At 39.7% G+C, this 21896-nt stretch overlaps 3 protein-coding genes across 4 annotated transcripts; 2 read left to right on the top strand and 1 right to left on the bottom strand.

Annotated features, from left to right (window-relative positions):
* Positions 1 to 4782: 4782 nt before the first annotated feature.
* Positions 4783 to 5661, top strand: LOC306867038 (uncharacterized protein; the record flags this gene model as incomplete). The annotated part of the gene is made up of 1 exon (XM_079412502.1): positions 4783 to 5661. The coding sequence occupies one exon, from the start codon at positions 4783 to 4785 to the stop codon at positions 5659 to 5661; it is 879 nt and encodes a 292-aa protein (XP_079268628.1).
* Positions 5662 to 11267: 5606 nt separating this feature from the next.
* On the bottom strand, positions 11268 to 15553 carry prnprs3 (prion protein, related sequence 3). Of its 2 annotated transcripts, XM_079412137.1 has the most exons (3): positions 15456 to 15540; positions 14402 to 14451; positions 11275 to 14130 (listed from the first exon to the last, which is right to left on the bottom strand). In XM_079412137.1, exon 3 carries the CDS (start codon positions 14126 to 14128, stop codon positions 12587 to 12589), a length of 1542 nt encoding a protein of 513 aa, XP_079268263.1. In that variant the 5' UTR covers positions 14129 to 14130; positions 14402 to 14451; positions 15456 to 15540; the 3' UTR covers positions 11275 to 12586. The 2 variants fall into 2 exon arrangements, with proteins under 2 accessions (XP_079268262.1, XP_079268263.1); XM_079412136.1 differs by lacking the exon at positions 14402 to 14451 and having other exon boundaries at positions 11268 to 14130; positions 15456 to 15553.
* Positions 15554 to 20990: 5437 nt separating this feature from the next.
* LOC306867037 (uncharacterized protein) lies at positions 20991 to 21866 on the top strand (the record flags this gene model as incomplete). The annotated part of the gene is made up of 1 exon (XM_079412501.1): positions 20991 to 21866. The coding sequence occupies one exon, from the start codon at positions 20991 to 20993 to the stop codon at positions 21864 to 21866; it is 876 nt and encodes a 291-aa protein (XP_079268627.1).
* Between the last annotated feature and the right edge of the window lie 30 nt (positions 21867 to 21896).

The raw sequence follows: 21896 nt of genomic DNA, 5'->3' as shown, positions 1-21896 counted from the left end.
TTCTTCTCCAGCAGTTTTTTTTCTGACCGTGCTGACTCAATGAGCATTTTGCTTTCTAATGGTCATGCCTTAACTTTGCAAATTCTATTATTGCATTAGTATTGCATCCTTCTCACGGGCATTCAATAACTTTGGACTTTTCAGTGTGAGTTAAATCAGTTTTTTGGCTCAATTTATCTGTAAAAGAAAACCTGCTTAATAATTATGCACACCTGAAAATAATTTTTTCACTTCCAGCCTTCATGGACAAATATATATCACTTAAAAGTGATTAAATACAAAATTAATTGTAGTTATTAAGATTGATGTGCTTTGGAATTGGTCAAATGTGTTTGGAAATATGATCAGAATATCAACTTCCATAATAATTATGCATGCACTGTAACCAGTGCACTGACCAGTGCAAGTTACTTCCTACTTACATTTACATTTAGTCATTTGGCAGACGCTTTTATCCAAAGCGACTTACAATTGGGGAATACAAAAAGCGATTCATCTTGAAGAGGCAGTCAGACAGAGGAAGTGTTCGTAACACCAAGTCTCAGTCATTGTTCAAATAAGTACAAGCTAGTAGGTGGAGAGAAAGATAGAGGGAAAGTGTTTTTTTTTTGTTTTTTTTTTGAGTTTAGGATGAAGTCAAGTACTGCCGAAAGAGATGAGTTTTCAGTTGTTGCTTGAAGGTTGCCAGGGATCCGGCATTCCGGATAGGGGTGGGAAGATTATTCCACCAGCCAGGAATGGTGAACGAGAATGTTCTGGAGAGTGATTTTGAGCCTCTCTGTGATGGTACCACAAGGCGTCGCTCACTAGCAGATCTCAGACTTCTGGAGGGGATGTAGATTCGTAATAGTGAGTGGAAGTAGGGTGCTGAGCCTGTGGTCGTTCTGTATGCAAGCATCAGTGTCTTGAACTTGATGCGAGCTGCCACTGGTAGCCAGTGCAAGGAGATGAAGAGAGGTGTAACATGCGCTCTTTTGGGCTCGTTGAAGATCAGTCGTGCCGCTGCATTCTGAATCATTTGTAGAGGTTTGATTGTGTTTGATGGCAGCCCAGCCAGAAGAGCATTGCAGTAGTCCAGTCTAGAAACGACAAGGGCCTGGACAAGAAGTTGTGCAGCATGCTTTGTCAGAAAGGGCCTGATCTTTGTGATGTTTTCAATTACAACAAACCATGGTTATTTTGTTGTAATATGGTAACTTTTAGTTCTGTTCTCATGATGGTACTCCTACTTGTGTAGTACATATGGAAAATTTTGTGTTGTAGTGTTATCTCTGATTGTTTAATTTAGGGATTAACTTTCTACTGATGTATTTATTTATTTTATTATTATTATAGACATAATTTTAATGATTTTTCACAGTCCTCCACTGTTAGTTTTGTTATCTTTACTTTTTAGGGGCCGTTCACAAAGAATGTGTTTTTGCATTCTACTCTATTGTTTTTCTGTATAAACATGCACTAGATGGACATTATTAACCACTGATTCTTTTGCAGTAAAAACATATAAACACTGCATTTTTTAGAAAGCATTGCCAAATTAAGAGACATTCAAAGACCTTGTGTTTTTTTCATGCCATGTTCCTGGCGTCTCAGATTTTTAAATGGAAAAACACTTTCTGTGTGAATGGCTTCCTAGTGAATGTTTTTGTGATCATAACTGTTTGTTTTTTAACTCAATATGTACGATAATAGCCCCACTTGTCAGTTTCATTCATATCAGACACTCATGCAGTTCAACTCAAAGAGATTAGATTAAACAGCATTTTATATAAAGCTGGATCTTTATCAGTAGCTTGGTGCTGTGGTTTCTCTGAATATTCAAGTAGATTATCAACCCAGCTTGGCACTTTACTAAATCATTTATCTTGAAGGACTGTGGCGACCACTGGATGACCAGTAGAAGGCAATGCTTAACGACTTTATTACTCCGCTGCATATGTATTGTTATGCCTTTGAGACGTTGTGAATGTTGAAAGTGTGTATAATGTTACATCACTGGGATTAAAGTGATTAAATGCACCTTAGTTCCGTGTCTGCCTATTTCCATTTGATATTTTTAGAAAAATCATAGGATGAAATGTTTTTTGCCCTCATTCTTGAAAACTCTCAATTTGGCCTAGTGATTGTTCCAGTTTGTTCCAGTTCATGTTAAGGTTTCATTTACTGCTTGTTTACAGATGTCACTTGATGTCCAATGTAAAATCTGGTCACTGAAGCAAAACCGGTTTTTCCTATTACGGTGTCAGGTAAGCTGAATGTACACCTGTGTTCAGTGTGTTGTGATAGTTTCTCATGGAGGAGACATTCTGTTTTTGACATTTTGACATTGTTGTTTTTGTCTTTGATGTCCGTTCAAGTGTTCTTAATATTCTCATGTTGACACATGCAAGATATTAGCTAACTAATTTGCGCCTTAATTGTACCCTAAGTGGAAAACCATGAGCCCGTTGTGGTTATAAGACTAAAGGAGTGACAATCCAAATATAGGACTAATTGTGTTAAAACATGCAAAGGTGAAAACTGTCAGAACCATAAATCATCACCAGTGTTTTGGAATACAAATTTAACCCTTGGGAATAAGACTTCAGACTTCCAGTGGATCACAGGAGACGAAAATCCCTTGTTTGGTGATCATTACTGTGGTTAATCAGGCAGATACACACAAAAACAAATAGAGATCACAATATGTTTCTGTTAATGATGCAATTTGAGACATCACACATGCCACTGAGATAACACATGAGACACATGCCACAAACAGGACACTGGCAGTGATAGAAGACTAAAGACCAGCAAAAGATTGTACAGTGTACACACATTTTTCCAACTTAATTCAAAATGATTGTGCGAAATTAAAGGATTAGTTCACCATTGTTGGTTCTAATTGGTTAAGGTTATAAATATCCAAGATAAAGTCTTAATGTTGTTGAGGTATTCCATATCCTCCCACATAAGAGTTCACAAGTCCTGCACTTCCATAATCTTCTTGATGAACTAACATTTGCTTGAAAAATCATCTCAGTAAATGCAGCTATCATATGTGGCCCATCCAGTGGCTCCTAGAGCAAGGGTTACCAACATTTGGAGGGTTACTTTTCTTCAGACTTCAGCTCCAACACACCTTTAAAGTAATATTAAGTGCTGTGATTAGGGTTGGAGCTAAACTGTTAAAAACAGTATGTAAAAAGATTAGTATGTCTGAATTTATAGTATTCGTAAAACGGTAGGTGAAGACCAAGATGACCTACTACTTCCGGCCCAATTCTGAAGTGTGCATTTAATGGACACTTTACTATCGCATGATACTGTCTATGAAGACAAGAAACTGACGCTGGTAGGTCACATAACTATGATAAAATGGCAAATGTAGCACACTGAATTTCATTCATACTACTCACATTCATGCTATATGGAACATGCTTTGTAACAGTCACGAAGTAACTACTTATTAAAAAGACGTACATATTTATTATGCGATTTCAGGAGCCCTAGAGTGATTAGTTGCATAGTATTTAGGTTCAAGTGACTGGCACAAAACAAAACAGCAGAACTGGGCAGGGATGGTTCGTACATTTTGTCTACTTCAAATCACAGGGAAGTGGGAAAACTGTAAAACTCTTGCAGGAAATTTTGCTGCTACCAATGTTAATGTTAGTGTTGCTGCGTGGCTTTGTATGAATGTGCATATAAATCAGACTTTTTTTTTATTTGGTACAAATGTTTGTTTCAGTTTTAAAGGAATAATACACCCAAAAATAACCATTTGGGGAAAATTGACACTGTAGTAGGGTCGTTTTGTGAAAACATCTAATTGGTTAATTATAGCGATAGTAAGACAGAAACTCACCTGTTCCCCACTCATATTGGTCTGAAAAGGTAAAGAGGTGTTTCAGGTCTCGGGAGACTAGCGTAAATTGACCAACAGCGCCATCTGCTGTTTTTGGAAAAGAAAGTTGCTCAATTGCACGTGTGAGAAAATCAGCCTGCACGCATTTGTGAGAAAATCTGCCTGCAGGCATTTGTGAGAAAATCAGCCAACAACATTTGTGAGAAAATCAGCCTGCACGCATTTGTGAGAAAATCTGCCTGCACACATTTGTGAGAAAATCAGCCAACAACATTTGTGAGAAAATCAGCCTGCACGCATTTGTGAAAAAATCAGCCAACAACATGTGTGAGAAAATCTGCCTGCACGCATTTGTGAGAAAATCAGCCAACAATCAGCCAACAACATTTGTGAGAAAATCAGCCAACAACATTTGTGAGAAAATCAGCCAACAACATTTGTGAGAAAATCAGCCTGCACGCATTTGTGAGAAAATCAGCCAACAACATTTGTGAGAAAATCAGCCTGCACGCATTTGTGAGAAAATCAGCCAACAACATGTGTGAGAAAATCAGGCCAAGTTTCCTCATAAAAAGGCAAATGAGTCTCACAGTTGTAACACACAATACATATATATTGTCCATACCTCTGCATTTTCTCTCAAATAGAGTTTTGTATTTGAAAATCACTTTGCGTTTGAAAGTCGAGTTTTTCTTTGCAAAGCAGATTGTGTTTATTTGCAAAACACTGGATTTGTTTTATGAATATTGTCACAAAATTCACTCCATACCTGCCACGTGAATCTCAGACAGTCCTCCTCATTTTAAAAACGCCCCGCACGCATGTGTCTGTGTTTACTCGCGCGCTCTCATCATCAGCTTTCATTCATACAGTAGCCTACTATCCTCTGTGATTGCGCTCTCTTCCATGTGCATGCACTGAGACGCTCTTCATTTATGAATATTTCTGAAAGTAGAGCGGGTCTCGGCACAGTGCTGCCTCTTACTAGTTTCGAGAACGTGCTTTTGTTTCTGTTTAATATAATTCACGCCACCGCAATTATTTTTCTCAACGCGTCCGTGTTTGTCTCCATCCTGATGAACAGATCCCTGCGGAAAGAGAACCGCTTCATGTACATGCTCAGCACGTGTCTCAGTGACTTCTGCACAGGCGTCACGTATTATTATACTGGACTTATGGATGTACGCGATTATTATGATTCCCCGACGCGCACTTTCTTTCTCGCTCTCACTTTTTGGGGTCTGTCCTTTATAGCGATTCTGGCCGCGCAAGCAGACCGCTACCACGCGGTCTCTGCGCCTTTCATATACTCGCAGCGCATGACGCGAAACAGAACCCTGCTGGTGATTCTGGGTTACTGGGTTTATCTGTTTGTAATAGTGGTTGTTAACAATTCGGTGCCTGTAGGGGTTGCTCAAAGAGTGACGTTCATTGTTGCTTTTGTGGGGAGCATTTTCAGTATCATTATCATGATTGGGTTGAACGCCAGACTGCTGTTCATCGCTAAATTTCAGCTAGGACGCGAACCTCCAAGCGAGGAACGCGACAACAAGCGTGCGTCCATTTATCTCATCGTAATAGTGGCCTTGTGTTTTCTGATCACGTGGCTGCCCCTTTTTCTTCATGTTTTTGTGTGTAATTTCAGGGGGTCTGTATGCTATTTGTTCAAAAATGAGGGAACAGACCCCCTGCGCGTTTTGGCGCGTCTCAGTGCAGTCATCACACCATTACTGTACATCAGAGGCTGTACTCCACTCAGGAGCACCCTTATGATTAAAGTCTGGAGAATACCGTGCTGCAAGAGTAAAGGGTAAATCTATCACACACACACACACACACACACACATTGAGACCTGCGGGCGATTTTACAGTATCCAATTCACCTATGCTGCATGTCTTTGGATTGTGGGGTAACACATGCAGACACACAGAAAGGCCTCTCAATGAGCCACTGTGACACCCACTTCTTTCTTGATTTTCCCCCGCTAATCTCACTCATAGATGTATTTCTTCCCACAATTTTTCTCTTCATGATTTAACCTTTTATCTTTTCTCTGTTGTACTCATATGTTTGACAGATTATGGCAAAAGCTGTTTTATCTGTCCTCAGAGTGAAGCCACAGAATATGAAGACTGTAGACAAGATGTAGCAGGGATCTTCAGGATGTGACAAACTTTGAGTGACAGGACTTTTTAAAGAGGCTTTGAGAATACACTGCCTGGCCAAAAGAAAAATTATATAATTTGGATTTAAATAAGCAAATGCTTAAGAGTTCATGACTGGATCATTTTTGCAGTGATTAATGTTTCTAGCATGTTATATTGTTGACAACAATTCTATTAACCCTGATGCAATGCACTTATTTCTTAAACAACCATGTTGGAAGATGTATTTCATGGCCATATTTCAGGATGCTGATCCCAGGATTCATTGGGCTCAAACTGTAAAAGAATGGTTCAGGGAATCATTTTCACATGAGTCCTGAGCTTTACTCCACTGAAAGTCTTTGGATGTGCTGGAGTCGACTTTTACAGAGTGGTTTGACTCTCCCATACTCAATACAAGATCTTTGCCAAATATTGCATAAGATTTGGAAAAAGTGGCGTGCTAAATGCACATGGTAGTAAAAGCTAAATGCACTGCAACAAAATATATTAGTGCACAAACTTTTTTTTTTTGGCCAGGCAGTGTATATGTAAATATTCAATCACACAAGTTAAAGCTAACTCTATGAGCAGTTTCATGTCTGTCCTTTTCCCACTTGTCTTGACATGTTTGTATCTTGAAATAGCATTTAATAGGGCAAATGAATTATTGCTTATGCATCTTTCTTAAGACGTAACTTGTTGAAATTATAAAGTGCCAAGATGACATTGTGTACATGACATCTGTATGTACAAGCTATGACTGATGAGTGATTTTTTTCTGTAAATCTATAGGCTGTCCAAAAACAACTGACTTTTTATCCACTGTTGTGTTTATTGGTTTGTGTAAATTTTATTTCTTTTAGTGATCACTTTCTGTTTTTAAATTGAGCAAATACATTTATTTAATATATAACCCCTTTCCCAATTTACATAATGTTCCTGTTCGTCCAACTTTTAAACACACACTCAAATTATAAACTGCTTTCTGAAATCATAACTCAAAAATAAAAATGTTTATATGAAATCTTAAAATTAGTGCAATGTTTAAGTAACACTTGTTATTCACTCTCTATTCCTTCTACCCTACACTTCATAGTATGCTGCTTTGTCAATTAGTAAAAAATAAAAACCCAAATACTTTCCTTGAACCTTAAATACAGTGTCCACAACTTTATTTTCAAACATATTTTTCAGGGGTTTTTTTGTTTTTGTTTTTTAATCCACGTATAATGTCTGATATTTGATTTATGAATATTAAATATTTTAAAACGAAATGACTAGAGATGCACCAAATTAGCCGATCTTCCTCATGCTTGGAAAACCTGGGCCGGACTTTGACAAAATGTCAAAATACACCCACAACAAATTTTGAAACCACGGACAGTCCTATTTTTCCATGGCCATCGCCATCACATCAAGGTTTAAATCCTTAGGCCGGGGGCATGCAAAATAATTAAAGGTTCTCTCTTGAACTGCACTTTCATTTTCCTTTTCAATCTCTTCATTTTCCCTGATATCTCTCTGTCTGTCACTTGTGTGTGTTAACTTTATTCAATGATTTTCTTGTAGGCCTACCTATCACAAACAGAACATACTGTCTCCATCTTGTTACAAAACAACCACCTCATTGTAATTTGTTTGCATGTAATATATATTTTAAATTTAATATATAGGCCTAAACAAAATAAAATATTTATTTTAGTTACATTTAAAGTATTACATTAGTACCATGTTCTATTGTTTTATGACTTGATTAGTGTGGCAAAACCATGGTTAATTTGAGGTTACCATGGTTCAGACTCAGAGCCGGCGCCAGCACATCACTGATGAGTGTGTGCTGAAGTTATTAAGTAGGCCTATCACAACTAAAAAAAGACGTCTATAGCGCGTTTACATTGAAATAAGCTAAGTACCGCAGTGGAATGAATATAAATGGTAGAGTATTGAATAATAAGCCTATTAAAACAAAATCACATAGTTCAAGTTGAGCTTTATTGCCATTCTGCTACATGTGTGGACATATAGTGGAACGAAATGCCGTGCCTCGCAGGACCATGGTGCTACATACTAGTTAAACTTAAGATAAACATACAACAATGCAAATATAAGAGAAAAAAATAGAGCTTCTGACTATACATATACTATAAATACTATAACTACTATACCTAGTTGCCTAGACATACACAAACCGAGACTGTACAAGAACTTTACATAAATACTGTACATGAAATTATGCAAAAGAGATATTTGTACATGAAATTGTGAGAGAAAAAATATATATATTTTGTACATTAAATTGTTGTGCAGATTAAAGAGAGATTTTGAGGAATAGTGCAATCACATAGCCCAACATATTTGAAAATTGTGACATTCAGGAAATAAACACACTTTAGATCACCAGATATTAATGTCTAGGCAGCAGTTTCACCACAAATACAGGTGATTCCACCACCACCAGCAGAAATAGCTTACTTAATTGTGTCTGCTTTACTATAAAGCACACGTTCATTCACAGCCGTAGCCTAACACATATTCATTGAGAAACAGCACGCAAAATAAAAAATAAAATCGTGCTACCGATAAGCATTTGTGATTCAAGGATGATGCATATGATTCTATATTATTTGACTGGAGTGATTCTCCTGCTTTCGAAGGCAAATGGACTTGTGAAAGGACTGTGAACTTTATCTTATGCTTTTCTCCCGACTGACTGTTTGCTGTGGACATTCTTCATCCCACGGCTGGGTCCTGCAAGCCGGGGGAGAGGGAAGTGTTTTAACTTATTCCTGTGCTTGTGTGTGAATGTAGGAATGAATTGGGTGGGTGTGTGAGGGGCGATCTGTGTAAGAGGGGGAGTCGGGGAGTATAGCGAACGGAGTAACACGCCTTAATTATACGTGCAGTGTAGGTTGATGTACACAACATTTTTGAATTGTGTTTTGGGTGTTTTTTTCTTTAAAGATGACACCAAAGACAAAACAATAAGATACAGTATCACAAGGCCATGTGGAATTTATTGATAAATTATTCTGTTAGCAGCAAAAGTTCCATTTCTCAGACAATTATATCTATCAAAGATGCATGTAAGTTATTTTTATATATATTTCCTATGGTGAAGGAGGCATAAAAATCTCTCTCTCAAAGAATATTGGCAATTTGAAGTTTTCCCCAAACTGGGAGGCCTGCCACTCACATCCTTGCCAGAATAGGCCTATCTGTGATATCTGGGGCGGTACCTTTTCAAAAGGTACACTTTTGTACCTATTAGTTTCAAATATGTACACTTTAAGTACTAATATGTACCTTTAAGGTACCAAAATGGACCCTTTAGGTACAAACATGTATCTTTTGAAAAGGTACCGCCCCAGTGACAGCTTTTGTACCTTTATTTACTTACATTCTTTCTTTCTTAAAAATGTATTTTTCTCTTTTTTCAGACCTTACAGAAAATGTATGTGTCCAGCTCTGATGAGGACACTTCTATTCTCTTCTCTATTGAATTAATGATCCATATTGTTAGATTTTTTTCATTGTTATTTGGGTTTATACATAAACATACCTAGTCCAAAAAACAAAACAAAAACAAACATTTGTACCAAAAAAAAAAAAGTCTGATTTATACGCGCATTCATACAAAGCCACGCAGCAACACTAACATTAACATTGGTAGCAGCAAAAATTCCTGCAAGAGTTTTACAGTTTTCCCACTTCCCTGTGATGTGAAGTAGACAAAATGTACGAACCATCCCTGCCCAGTTCTGCTGTTTTGTTTTGTGCCAGTCACTTGAACCTAAATACTATGCAACTAATCACTCTAGGGCTCCTGAAATCGCATAATAAATATGTACGTCTTTTTAATAAGTAGTTACTTCGTGACTGTTACAAAGCATGTTCCATATAGCATGAATGTGAGTAGTATGAATGAAATTCAGTGTGCTACATTTGCCATTTTATCATAGTTATGTGACCTACCAGCGTCAGTTTCTTGTCTTCATAGACAGTATCATGCGATAGTAAAGTGTCCATTAAATGCACACTTCAGAATTGGGCCGGAAGTAGTAGGTCATCTTGGTCTTCACCTACCGTTTTATGAATACTATAAATTCAGACATACTAATCTTTTTACATACTGTTAACAGTTTAGCTCCAACCCTAATCACAGCACTTAGTATTACTTTAAAGGTGTGTTGGAGCTGAAGTCTGAAGAAAAGTAACCCTCCAAATGTTGGTAACCCTTGCTCTAGGAGCCACTGGATGGGCCACATATGATAGCTGCATTTACTGAGATGATTTTTCAAGCAAATGTTAGTTCATCAAGAAGATTATGGGAGTGCAGGACTTGTGAACTCTTATGTGGGAGGATATGGAATACCTCAACAACATTAAGACTTTATCTTGGATATTTATAACCTTAACCAATTAGAACCAACAATGGTGAACTAATCCTTTAATTTCGCACAATCATTTTGAATTAAGTTGGAAAAATGTGTGTACACTGTACAATCTTTTGCTGGTCTTTAGTCTTCTATCACTGCCAGTGTCCTGTTTGTGGCATGTGTCTCATGTGTTATCTCAGTGGCATGTGTGATGTCTCAAATTGCATCATTAACAGAAACATATTGTGATCTCTATTTGTTTTTGTGTGTATCTGCCTGATTAACCACAGTAATGATCACCAAACAAGGGATTTTCGTCTCCTGTGATCCACTGGAAGTCTGAAGTCTTATTCCCAAGGGTTAAATTTGTATTCCAAAACACTGGTGATGATTTATGGTTCTGACAGTTTTCACCTTTGCATGTTTTAACACAATTAGTCCTATATTTGGATTTTGTCACTCCTTTAGTCTTATAACCACAACGGGCTCATGGTTTTCCACTTAGGGTACAATTAAGTCGCAAATTAGTTAGCTAATATCTTGCATGTGTCAACATGAGAATATTAAGTACACTTGAACGGACATCAAAGACAAAAACAACGTCAAAATGTCAAAAACAGAATGTCTCCTCCATGAGAAACTATCACAACACACTGAACACAGGTGTACATTCAGCTTACCTGACACTGTAATAGGAAAAACCGGTTTTGCTTCAGGGACCAGATTTTACATTGGACATCAAGTGACATCTGTAAACAAGGAGTAAATGAAACCTTAACATGAACTGGAACAAACTGGAACAATCACTAGGCCAAATTGAGAGTTTTCAAGAATGAGGGCAAAAAACATTTCATCCTATGATTTTTCTAAAAATATCAAATGGAAATAGGCAGACACGGAACTAAGGTGCATTTAATCACTTTAATCCCAGTGATGTAACATTATACACACTTTCAACATTCACAACGTCTCAAAGGCATAACAATACATATGCAGCGGAGTAATAAAGTTGTTAAGCATTGCCTTCTACTGGTCATCCAGTGGTCGCCACAGTCCTTCAAGATAAATGATTTAGTAAAGTGCCAAGCTGGGTTGATAATCTACTTGAATATTCAGCTGTAATATTCAGAGAAACCACAGCACCAAGCTACTGATAAAGATCCAGCTTTATATAAAATGCTGTTTAATCTAATCTCTTTGAGTTGAACTGCATGAGTGTCTGATATGAATGAAACTGACAAGTGGGGCTATTATCGTACATATCGAGTTAAAAACCAAACAGTTATGATCACAAAAACATTCACTAGGAAGCCATTCACACAGAAAGTGTTTTTCCATTTAAAAATCTGAGACGCCAGGAACATGGAATGAAAAAAAACACAAGGTCTTTGAATGTCTCTTAATTTGGCAATGCTTTCTAAAAAATACAGTGTTTATATGTTTTTACTGCAAAAGAATCAGTGGTTAATAATGTCCATCTAGTGCATGTTTATACAGAAAAACAATAGAGTAGAATGCAAAAACACATTCTTTGTGAACGGCCCCTAAAAAGTAAAGATAAAAACAACAGCGGAGGACTGTGGAAAAAACATTAAAATTATGTCTATAATAATAATAAAATACATAAATACATCAGTAGAAAGTTAATCCCCAAGTTAACAGTCCAAACAATCAGAGATAACACTACAACACTATTAAAGTTTTCCATATGTACCACACAAGTAGGAATACCTTCGTGAGAACAGAACTGAAAGTTACCATTCCTTATTACAACAAAATAACCATGGTTTGTTGTCATTTCTATTGCCAGTTGAAAACAGTAAGTCAGATGCCAATGCCATGCACAATTCTGTTTAAATTGGAGATAATAAAGGGTTCATGCGCTATGCTGTCTTGGAAGATAAGTTGGTGTTCACCAAAACACATGCAAGAAGGTGGCAGTGATGGAAGTTGAACATTGTTAAAAGTAATTGTATGCAAATGTTAGCTCCTTTGGAAACTGATTTGAAATGTGGGCTCATGACTTTATGTTAAGTGGCTCATGTTGCAATTTAGTAGAGTAACTATATAGGAGTCATTGTGAGAAGTGTCAGTACTTTCTGTTGAATCTCCACGTAGTCTCAAGAATACCTTGTCCAAAGTCTCGTTTGATGCGTGCAAACGGCCCATTTCTCAGTCTGACTCAATGGCTTTATGTGTAAACTCTTCCAACATTTTAGTGTAGAAGGGAACTGAAGATAAGCGACAGAATGCTAGCAAAGAGTAGCATGACGGCATGGCCAAAGGGTACAGGTAAGTCACCGCTACTGCTGCTGGTTTTCTCATTTATATTACTGCGATCCTGCACCTGTTTTTCTGCATGCTGTTCCGCAAAGACCATGTACAGCTCAACACAACGTCGTGCTTTCATTTGCTCAATTAGTGCAGGATAGCCGATAGCCATAATGTTAACAGTGTCATTGTCATCATCTTCAACTTCTGCTTTTCTTTCCTGGGTCTGCTTTTGAAGTTGACTGGGTGTCTCAGGCGGCTTTGAGGTTACAAATAAAGAGCTTCCAGATGTGTCTCTTTCTGCAGTGCTGTTGTTGTTTGTTGTGTTTTCTTGAGCACCAGTAGGATCATCACCTACTTCTGCTGCTTGAGCCTCAACAAAGTCAGTGGATCTCCTTGATCTTCCTTCTGATTTCTCTCGGAGCAAGTCTGTCCTCTTCACACACTTGTCCATGAAGCTATCATAGGACTGCGGTGGAGGATTCTGGAAGATGTCATGAGGGTTAACGTTTCCTTGTCCGGCAGAGGTTGATCCTGAATTGCCTGGGCTTCCACCTTGAGAGTTAGTGTTCCCGTTCACGTTACTGTCAGGGGGAGGTTGGCCGTAACGTCTGTACATGTAGTTATTGTAGTAGTATTCCTCCTGCGAGCTGTGGAAATTGAAACGGGGGCGGGGGAAACTTCCAAGACCATATCCCAGAGCCATACCAGCCACCGCCCCAACCCCAGCTGCCATAATCGCCTGCTTGCCAAACCCCTGTGATTTATACGAAGGGGCCATACCCATGCTTTGCACTGACTGGGCGAAAGGTGATCTGCCGCCATACCCATAACTTCCATAGTTGCCACCGTAGCCTGGGCTCATGATTTTGTTGTTAGGGTTCCAGTAAGGATATTGTGCCGCTCCTGGATATCCCCCTGCACCTGCACCTGCTCCTGCAACACCTCCACCAAACTGGTTAGGGCTGGAACCTCCCCGGACTGGATAACCTGGATAAGAGCCACCAGCAGGGTAACCACCTTGTGCTGGGTAACCACTACGCCCTGGGTAGTTACCTTGTGGATTACCACCTTGGGCCGGGTAACCACCTTGGGCCGGGTACCCACCTTGGGCCGGGTAACCACCTTGGGCCGGGTAACCACCTTGGGCCGGGTAACCACCACGCCCTGGGTTGCTACCTTGGTTAGGGTTTCCTTGACCTGGGTTAGAGCCTACTGGTGGATATCTGCCCTGCCCCGGATACCCACCTCCAGTACCAGGGTAGGGGGGTGGATTCTGGTTTGGTACTTGAGGTTGGCGAGGATAATTTCCAGGGGACGAGTGCGTTCCATGTGATGAAGTGCCTTTATTGCTGCTGCTTCCACCTTTGTTTGAGCTTCCACCACTTTTGCCCCAGCTGAATCCATCTTTACTGCCACCCTCTCGTTTGGCCACAACTGATAGCAGAAGAGCCACATAGAGTAACAGTACTGTTAGACGACCCATTTCTGTTGAAAAAGAGAGAGAGGTTCAATGAAAAGATCATTTTCAAAATTGTCAGTTGCAGTGTGTCACTTAAACCAGGCACATACTGCAGGATTTTAGCCCCGAATTTCACTCGTGAAATCACAGGCAAATGCTTGAAATCGGTGATCGTTGCACATGAGTGACAATTGCATATTGTGTTATCAATGATACAATCTGAGAGAAGCGCCAATGTGCCGCAGATGCCCGTGAGATATTTGGCATGCTAAATATCTGGACCTGTCGGTGACTCACAGTCCTGCAGTGTGAAATGTGTTTTGACTGGAAATGACATCAGCAAAGACCTACAACAAATGAGAGAACAAGATACAGGGCAAGGGAAAGTTCAGGGGGAGAAGTAATAATAGACCTGCAAGAGAACATCAGCAAGCAAACACTCTCTCCTTCACAGTTACTGACAGAAATAAATCCATTCTTGTGTGAGAATGCCTGTCTCTCGTGTGATCTTACATTATTTCCTGCCTCAATTCTTTTTGTGTTTGGTTGTGAAATGTAGTTTGTAGACAAGGTGGAGTTGTCTGCGATTCTTCCTAATGAAAAGTTGTGTAATGTGTGACCATCTGTCACCGATTCGTCGTGTAGTGCACACAACAGCAACTAGGCAACATGATACCCCAGACAGCCATACAGTGTGAGATGTGCCGCAATCCGATGACTTATGCATTTAAAGCTCTGGGCCCATATTCATGAAAAGTCTTAGTGCTAAGAGTTGCTCCTAGTAACAAAATTCTAAGAAATGTGGGTGTTGCCTCTTAAAATTAAAGACAAAATCCTAGTAAAGAAAAAAGTAATTCAGAAAGCATCTTAACCCTTAAAAGAGGTGTTAAGCTCCAAAATGACGTAATCACTACATTAACATATTTGGCAACTGGAAAAAATGCAACTATGCAGCAGTTTTGAGTTGGGTCTGTTACAGCACTTATTATGTCGCTGTTCATTTCCTATTAAATATGACAGCATAGTAAGTAAAAAAATAAAGAATATATAACTAAACATATAATGTGTGTGTGTGTTTACGTCAAGATGCGCACTACAAAATTAAATTTACATATTCAATATATCGCACATCAGGAATGCATTGTATATAATATGTGTAGTGTAGAGATGGCAATTTATAATAAATGTAAACAATATAAATTTGCAAGACGCGCGTACATTCACAAACGCCACAAATAGCGGACCTATGCCAACAGCACCTGTTATTATAAAGAAAAACGAGTGCCTACAATAAACCAGTGACCAAGCTCTGTTTACTCTAATAATAAACGTGTTTTAATCGCTAACGTACCTTAGTGTTGATTTCAGTGGGTTCTCCTGGGTGATTGTTGTCCCTTGGATGCGCGATGCCGTTAGTGACGATGAAACTTTCCACTGGCGTGCGCGCTCACTGGATGGGTACCGACATCAGTCTGCGCATGCCTATTGGCTTCCTCTGACACCATTTACCAGAACTTTCGTGGGAGTTCTAGGCAGACCTTTACATAATTATTTATTTAGCAAATCCACCAAATGCAACATATCCTTTCAGGTGTCTATCAGAACATTTTACAGCCAGAAGTACACATTGTTTATAGTAATTTCAAAATTAATGATTTTTATTTTATGCCAAGAATCATTATGATATTAAGTAAAGATCATGTCCCATTAAGATATTTAGTAGATTTTCTACAGCAAATATATACAAACTTAATTCTTGATTAGTAATATAGCTACATAGCTAGGGACTTTATCCAATATTTAGATTTTTTTGCACTGTCAGATTCCAGATTTTCAAATAGTTGTATCTTGGCCAAATATTGTAACAAACCATACATCAATGCAAAGCTTATTTATTCAGCTTTCAGGTGATTGGTTTTATGGTCCAGGATCAAATGTTTGAAAATATAGGCCTACTTAAAAGTTGATTTTATAATGCAAGCTAACAGTCCGTCTCAAATAGACCAAGTGGCTCTTTATTTCCATCCGGTTATTATTTCTTGCCATTGTGTAAATTATCAAGTTAGAAACAAAGTTGTGGCAAAGTTTGACAAGAGCACATTCCTTTAAATTTAAGAAACTTACAGGTGCATCTCAGAAAATGAGAATATGGTGAAAAAGTTGTTGTAACTTATTTCTAAAAGTGAAACTTTTATATATTTTAGATTATATTTTAGAACACTTCAAAAGTTTTTTTGTTTTAATTTTGATGATTAGAGTTTACAGCTCATGAAAGTCAAAAATCCAGTATCTCAAAATATTATAATATTTCCTAAGATCAATCAAAACAAGGATTTGCAAAACAGAAAAGTTCAAGTTCTTTAATATTAAACTACTATAGCAATAATTTTGGACAGTCTCTATCACAAACTCACATTTTAATTGTTACATTTGACACAAACTTCACGTGCAGCTAAGAATGCAGCACAACGGAGTAAGCTAAGGGTATGATGAAATATTTTATGTTTAATAGAGGGCTAGATGATCATAGTTAGTTGATTTATTTCGCTGTATTGTTATTGTTTGTTGCTGGTCAAGTTGTTCCAACTTTCCATAAAATGCTGCATCTGTAGCCTGGTCTCATGAAAATGCTTATCGGTAGCACAATTTTATTTTATATTTTGCGTGCTGTTTCTCAATGAATATGTGTTAGGCTACGGCTGTGAATGAGCATGTGTTTTACAGTAAAGCAGACACAATTAAGTAAGCTATTTCTGCTGGTGGTGGTGGAATCACCTGTATTTGTGGTGAAACTGCTTTTATCTAAAGCGACTTACAATTGGGGAATACAAGAAGCGATTCATCTTGAAGAGGCAATCAGACAGAGGAAGTGCTCGTAACACCAAGTCTCAGTCATTGTTCAAATAAGTGAAAGCTTGCAAGGGAAGGAGAGAAAGATAGAGGGAAAGATTAAGTTTTTTTTTTTTTTTGAGTTTATGATGAAGTCAAATAGTGCCGAAAGAGATGAATTTTCAGTTGTTGCTTGAAGATGGACAGGGATCCAGCATTCCGGATAGGGGTGGGAAGATTATTCCACCAGCCAGGAATGGTGAACGAGAATGTTCTGGAGAGTGATTTTGAGCCTCTCTGTGATGGTACCACAAGGCGTCGCTCACTAGCAGATCTCAGACTTCTGGAGGGGATGTAGATTCGTAATAGTGAGTGGAAGTAGGAGGGTGCTGAGCCTGTGGTCGTTCTGTATGCAAGCATCAGTGTCTTGAACTTGATGCGAGCTGCCACTGGTAGCCAGTGCAAGGAGATGAAGAGAGGTGTAACATGGGCTCTTTTGGGCTCGTTGAAGATCAGTCGTGCCGCTGCATTCTGAATCATTTGTAGAGGTTTGATTGTGTTTGATGGCAGTCCAGCCAGAAGAGCATTGCAGTAGTCCAGTCTAGAAACGACAAGGGCCTGGACAAGAAGTTGTGCAGCATGCTTTGTCAGAAAGGGCCGGATCTTTCTGATGTTGTGTAGTGCAAACCTGCAGGATCGAGCAGTCTTTGCAATGTGCTCTTTGAAGGTCAGCTGGTCATCAAAGATTACACCAAGATTTCTGACTGAAGTTGATGGGGTAATCATTGATGAGCCTAACTGAATCGTGAAGTCATGCTGTAGAGTCGGAGTGGCAGGGAAGACAAGAAGCTCTGTTTTTGCCAGGTTGAGCTGTAGGTGATGTTCTTTCATCCATACCGAGATGTCCGCCAGGCAGCCTGAGATCCGTGCAGCTACCATTGGGTCATCTGGTTGAAAAGAGAGATAGAGCTGTGTGTCATCGGCGTAGCAGTAATAGGAGAAGACATGTGCATGTATGATGGGACCCAGTGATGTAGTGTATGTGGAGAAGAGGAGGGGTCCAAGAACCGATCCCTGAGGAACTCCAGTGACCAGTTGATGTGGTTTGGATACCTCCCCTCCCCAGGCCACCCTGAAAGATCTACCGGTGAGATAGGATTCAAACCAGCGAAGTGGAATCCCAGTGATGCCCAGTGATGAGAGTGTAGACAGGAGGATCTGATGATTGGCAGTGTCAAAAGCAGCAGAAAGATCCAGCAGAATGAGGACTGATGATTTGGAATCTGCGTTTGCAATTCGCAGGGCTTCAGTGACTGAGAGTAGCGCAGTCTCTGTCGAATGGCCACTCCTGTAACCTGACTGTTTAGCACTGTTCTTGTTGTATTGTGAAAGAAACCGTGAGAGCTGGTTGAAGACAACTCGTTCGAGTGTTTTCCCTACGAATGGAAGGAGAGAGACAGGTCTGTAGTTTTCTAAAAGAGAAGTGTTTAATGTAGGTTTTTTGATCAGTGGGGTTACCCGAGCCTGCTTGAATGCTGTGGGGAAGATGCCTGTGAGGAGAGATGGGTTGATAATGTGTGTGAGTGCTGGTAAGAGTGTGGGAGAGATTGTTTGGAGAAGGTGTGAGGGGATTGGGTCGAGAGGACATGTTGTAGGATGGCTGGAGAGGAGAAGTTTGCCTCGGTGAGGGGACAGAAGGAGAAGATGGGAGTTAGAGCAGTGGATGAGGTTGATTGGAGGTCCTGTGGAGTTGAGAACTGGTTACTGATTGTTCTAGTTTTGTCTGTGAAAAAAGAGGCAAAGTCGTCAGCTGTTATCAAAGTGGTGGGAGGTGGATGAGGGGGACAGAGGAGAGAATTAAATGTTCTGAAGAGATTACGCATGTCTGGAGCGCTGTTGATCTTGTTGTGGAAATGTGAGGATTTGGCAGTGTGGTCTTTACACTCGTCAGCTGAGTACGCCGGCTGAACGCTTCCGCGTTAGCACTCGGACATCAAATAAATACAGTCTAGGAAACTAGAGTGAAAACAGCTGTGGCCGGCTTCTGATCAGCCCAGCCAATAAGGTTAAAGGACTGCTAATAGCTCAAGACGAAACTAAACACTTCGCACAATCACACAGGCTCGTTCTTAGCTGAGGCGCAAATTATTCTAATTACCAGTAAGTGCAGTCAAACATATAAACCTCAACGAAAATGCAGAGTAGAAATAGGTAGGAAACAAACTATTCCTTCCTAGCAGCAAGTAAATAATTTAAACAACAGAACTGCGACCAAGTATTCCAACACTTACGCGAGCTGGCGTCCATCTCTTCTGGTGACTAATCGGCTTTCCCAACTTATAACAGTGACCCAGCAGTTTAAATACTTTAACAGTCGCTGTGGCCGGCTTCTGATCAGCCCAGCCAATAAGGTTTTATTTGACAGTATAGTTTTTCCCTAAACATACCGAAACGTGACTCTAAGGGTGCTTTCACATCTGTAGTTCGGTTCATTTGGTCCGGACCAAAGGCAAAAAAATATACATTGTAGCTATTTTTAGCCGTTTTGGTACCTTTTCACACCACACTGTTTGCTTTAGTCCGAACCAGCTGAAACGAACCAAAATGCAGTCAAGTGACAACACCCGATCACTTGTTGGCTAGATGTGTCTTTGAACGCATTCCCTAAACTGCTTTTCGATTGGTCAGAAAGAGCGTGCGGGAAAATTCCAACGGTGCTCCCGGAAGTAAACAAAGACAGGAGTAAAATGCAGCAGACAGCACACTGCTATTACATTATTATTACAAATTTCTATGAGGCTCCGCACCCCCTCACAACCCCAAGTTTGTCCGCGACCTGCCATGCTAAACTGCAAACTGTCAACAAACACTTCCTCATCCCATAATGCACAGCGCAGTTCTTTTTGCAATTGGGTCTGTTTGAGGTTGGATCGCGTTCTCACCACAAACTAACCACTCCAGGGTTCGTTTGAAAGCGTGCTGAGACCACCTCTTCAAGGAGGTCTCGGTACGCTTGTTTGGTCCGCTCTTGGTACACACCCGAGTGCGATTGCTGCATTCTCACCTGCCCAAACGAACCTCATCAAGAGGGAAAACGAACTCTTGTGCGATTCAACCGAACTAAATGAGGCAGGTGTGAAAGCACCCTAAAACCGTGATACAAACCGAATCGTGAAAAAGTTGAACCGTTCCACCCCTAATCGGTGAGGTAAAGGGGGAAAGCAGGCAGGACCAAACCACTGTGAGGCAAGGGAGGGGGACTCAAAACGTTTCTAAACTTAAAATGCTTTTTTTGCGTTTATATTGTTTTACTACTCACACAATTATTTAAAGTATATGTCCATTATATTATTTACAAAACACAAAGTGGTTTGTAATGATATTTTTAGGGGACTTACACCCCTGGAGGCATAATTTGTCATTTCATTTTAAAATGCTTGAGATTCATGAATATTAAAAAACAACTTGTAAACTTACTGGTCTCATACTTTAATTTACACAAGTCAATAAAAACAAAAATTGACTGTCTTTGGATACATATTCACAGAAAAAATATCACTCTCACAGCTTAAACATACAGATTTCACATACACAATGGCATCTTGGCACTTAATTCATCCGCTTGGAAACAAATTAGTTTCCAAGAAGGTAAAACTAAGATGCATAAACAATAATAGCTATCTGACATGAAACTCATAAAGTTTTAACTTGTGTGGTTTAGATTCACAAATGTTTATCTAAATATATTTTTCAAGATTTTTAAAGTCTTATGGTTTGTCACATCCTGAATATCACTTCTACATCCTGTCTACGCCACATTCTGAATTCATAGAAAATCATTTATTGCGTTGCAAAAAATACATGTAGTTTACAGTGAAGGCCCAAAAGTCTCTGACAGCAAGCAAATAAAAATCTCTAGTGCAGACAATTCCCATTTGATATTAGGCTATCTGAACAATTCGTCAGTGTCGAATTTCAGTCTTATGGGACTGAGCAGCATCTACTTAAACACCATTTAACCAGCACCAGTGTCCTCTATCTACTAAAACGCATTACAATGCTCACCTTTAACCTAACCGTTCCACTCTCTGTTGACTTTTCGCGTCCTGAAGATTATTTGATATTTATTTTTCATATTCTGTTCGCTACAGCTTCGGCTCTGCTAGCAGGGTCAGTGGTCATCGGCATCATGAGCACCAGAGCCCTGCGCTCCCAAAACCGCTTCATCTTCATGTTAAACACCAGCATCAGTGACACTTTAACCGGCTGCTCTGTCTTCTACCTCGGCCTGTTTGATGTCCAAGAGGGCTATCCGTCCCGGAACGGGACATATTACATTTTACCATCATTTCTAGGAGTGAACGTGTTGACGTTTGTGTTTGCACAGTTTGATAGATACCTGGCTGTGTGTCATCCCTTCTTCTACAAGCGGTACATTACGCGCGGGGTTGTGATTGGCGTCTGCGCGCTCTGTTGGATTTACACTTATTCAATTCTAACTGTTCAAAGCGTCGTGCCAGTTGCGTTCGCCGCTCAAATGAACGGTTTTGGGGTCATAGTCCTGCAGGTGATTGTGGCCGTCAAAGTTTTAATGACCATCAAACTGTACATGATTACTAGGTATCAGCTCAGCCGAGAAGCGCCCGGCAGCGACAAGGACAGCAAGAAAGAATCGCTGCGCATTATCGTTTTTGTGGTCATTTGTTTTCTCATCTTGTGGGCTCCATCTTTTGTGAACATCTCCGTGAAATATGTGACTAAGAAGGGGCTGTGGTTCAAAAATGAAGCCACAAATCTCTTCGCGATCATGGCGCGATTTAACGCGCTCAGCACGCCTGCGCTGTACATCTGGGGCAGTCCAGCGTTACGCGCGGCGGTCTGGACCTCCGTGTGGAGTAAAGTATTCAAGAGAAGAAAGACAAGGTTGATTTAGGGTCTAACTGTACGCAGGAGACATGGTGAT

The sequence above is a fragment of the Barbus barbus genome (assembly GCF_936440315.1).
Source record: "Barbus barbus genome assembly, chromosome: 48".
NCBI classification, from domain to species: Eukaryota; Metazoa; Chordata; class Actinopteri; order Cypriniformes; family Cyprinidae; genus Barbus; species Barbus barbus.
Note: the sequence above shows the minus strand (reverse complement) of the source record. Positions and strands in the feature narration are given on the sequence as shown.

What these genes read in the sequence shown, in the direction of transcription:
- prnprs3 (XM_079412136.1), bottom strand. Translation starts at nt 14,128, where the DNA reads ATGGGTCGTCTAACAGTACTGTTACTCTATGTGGCTCTTCTGCTATCA.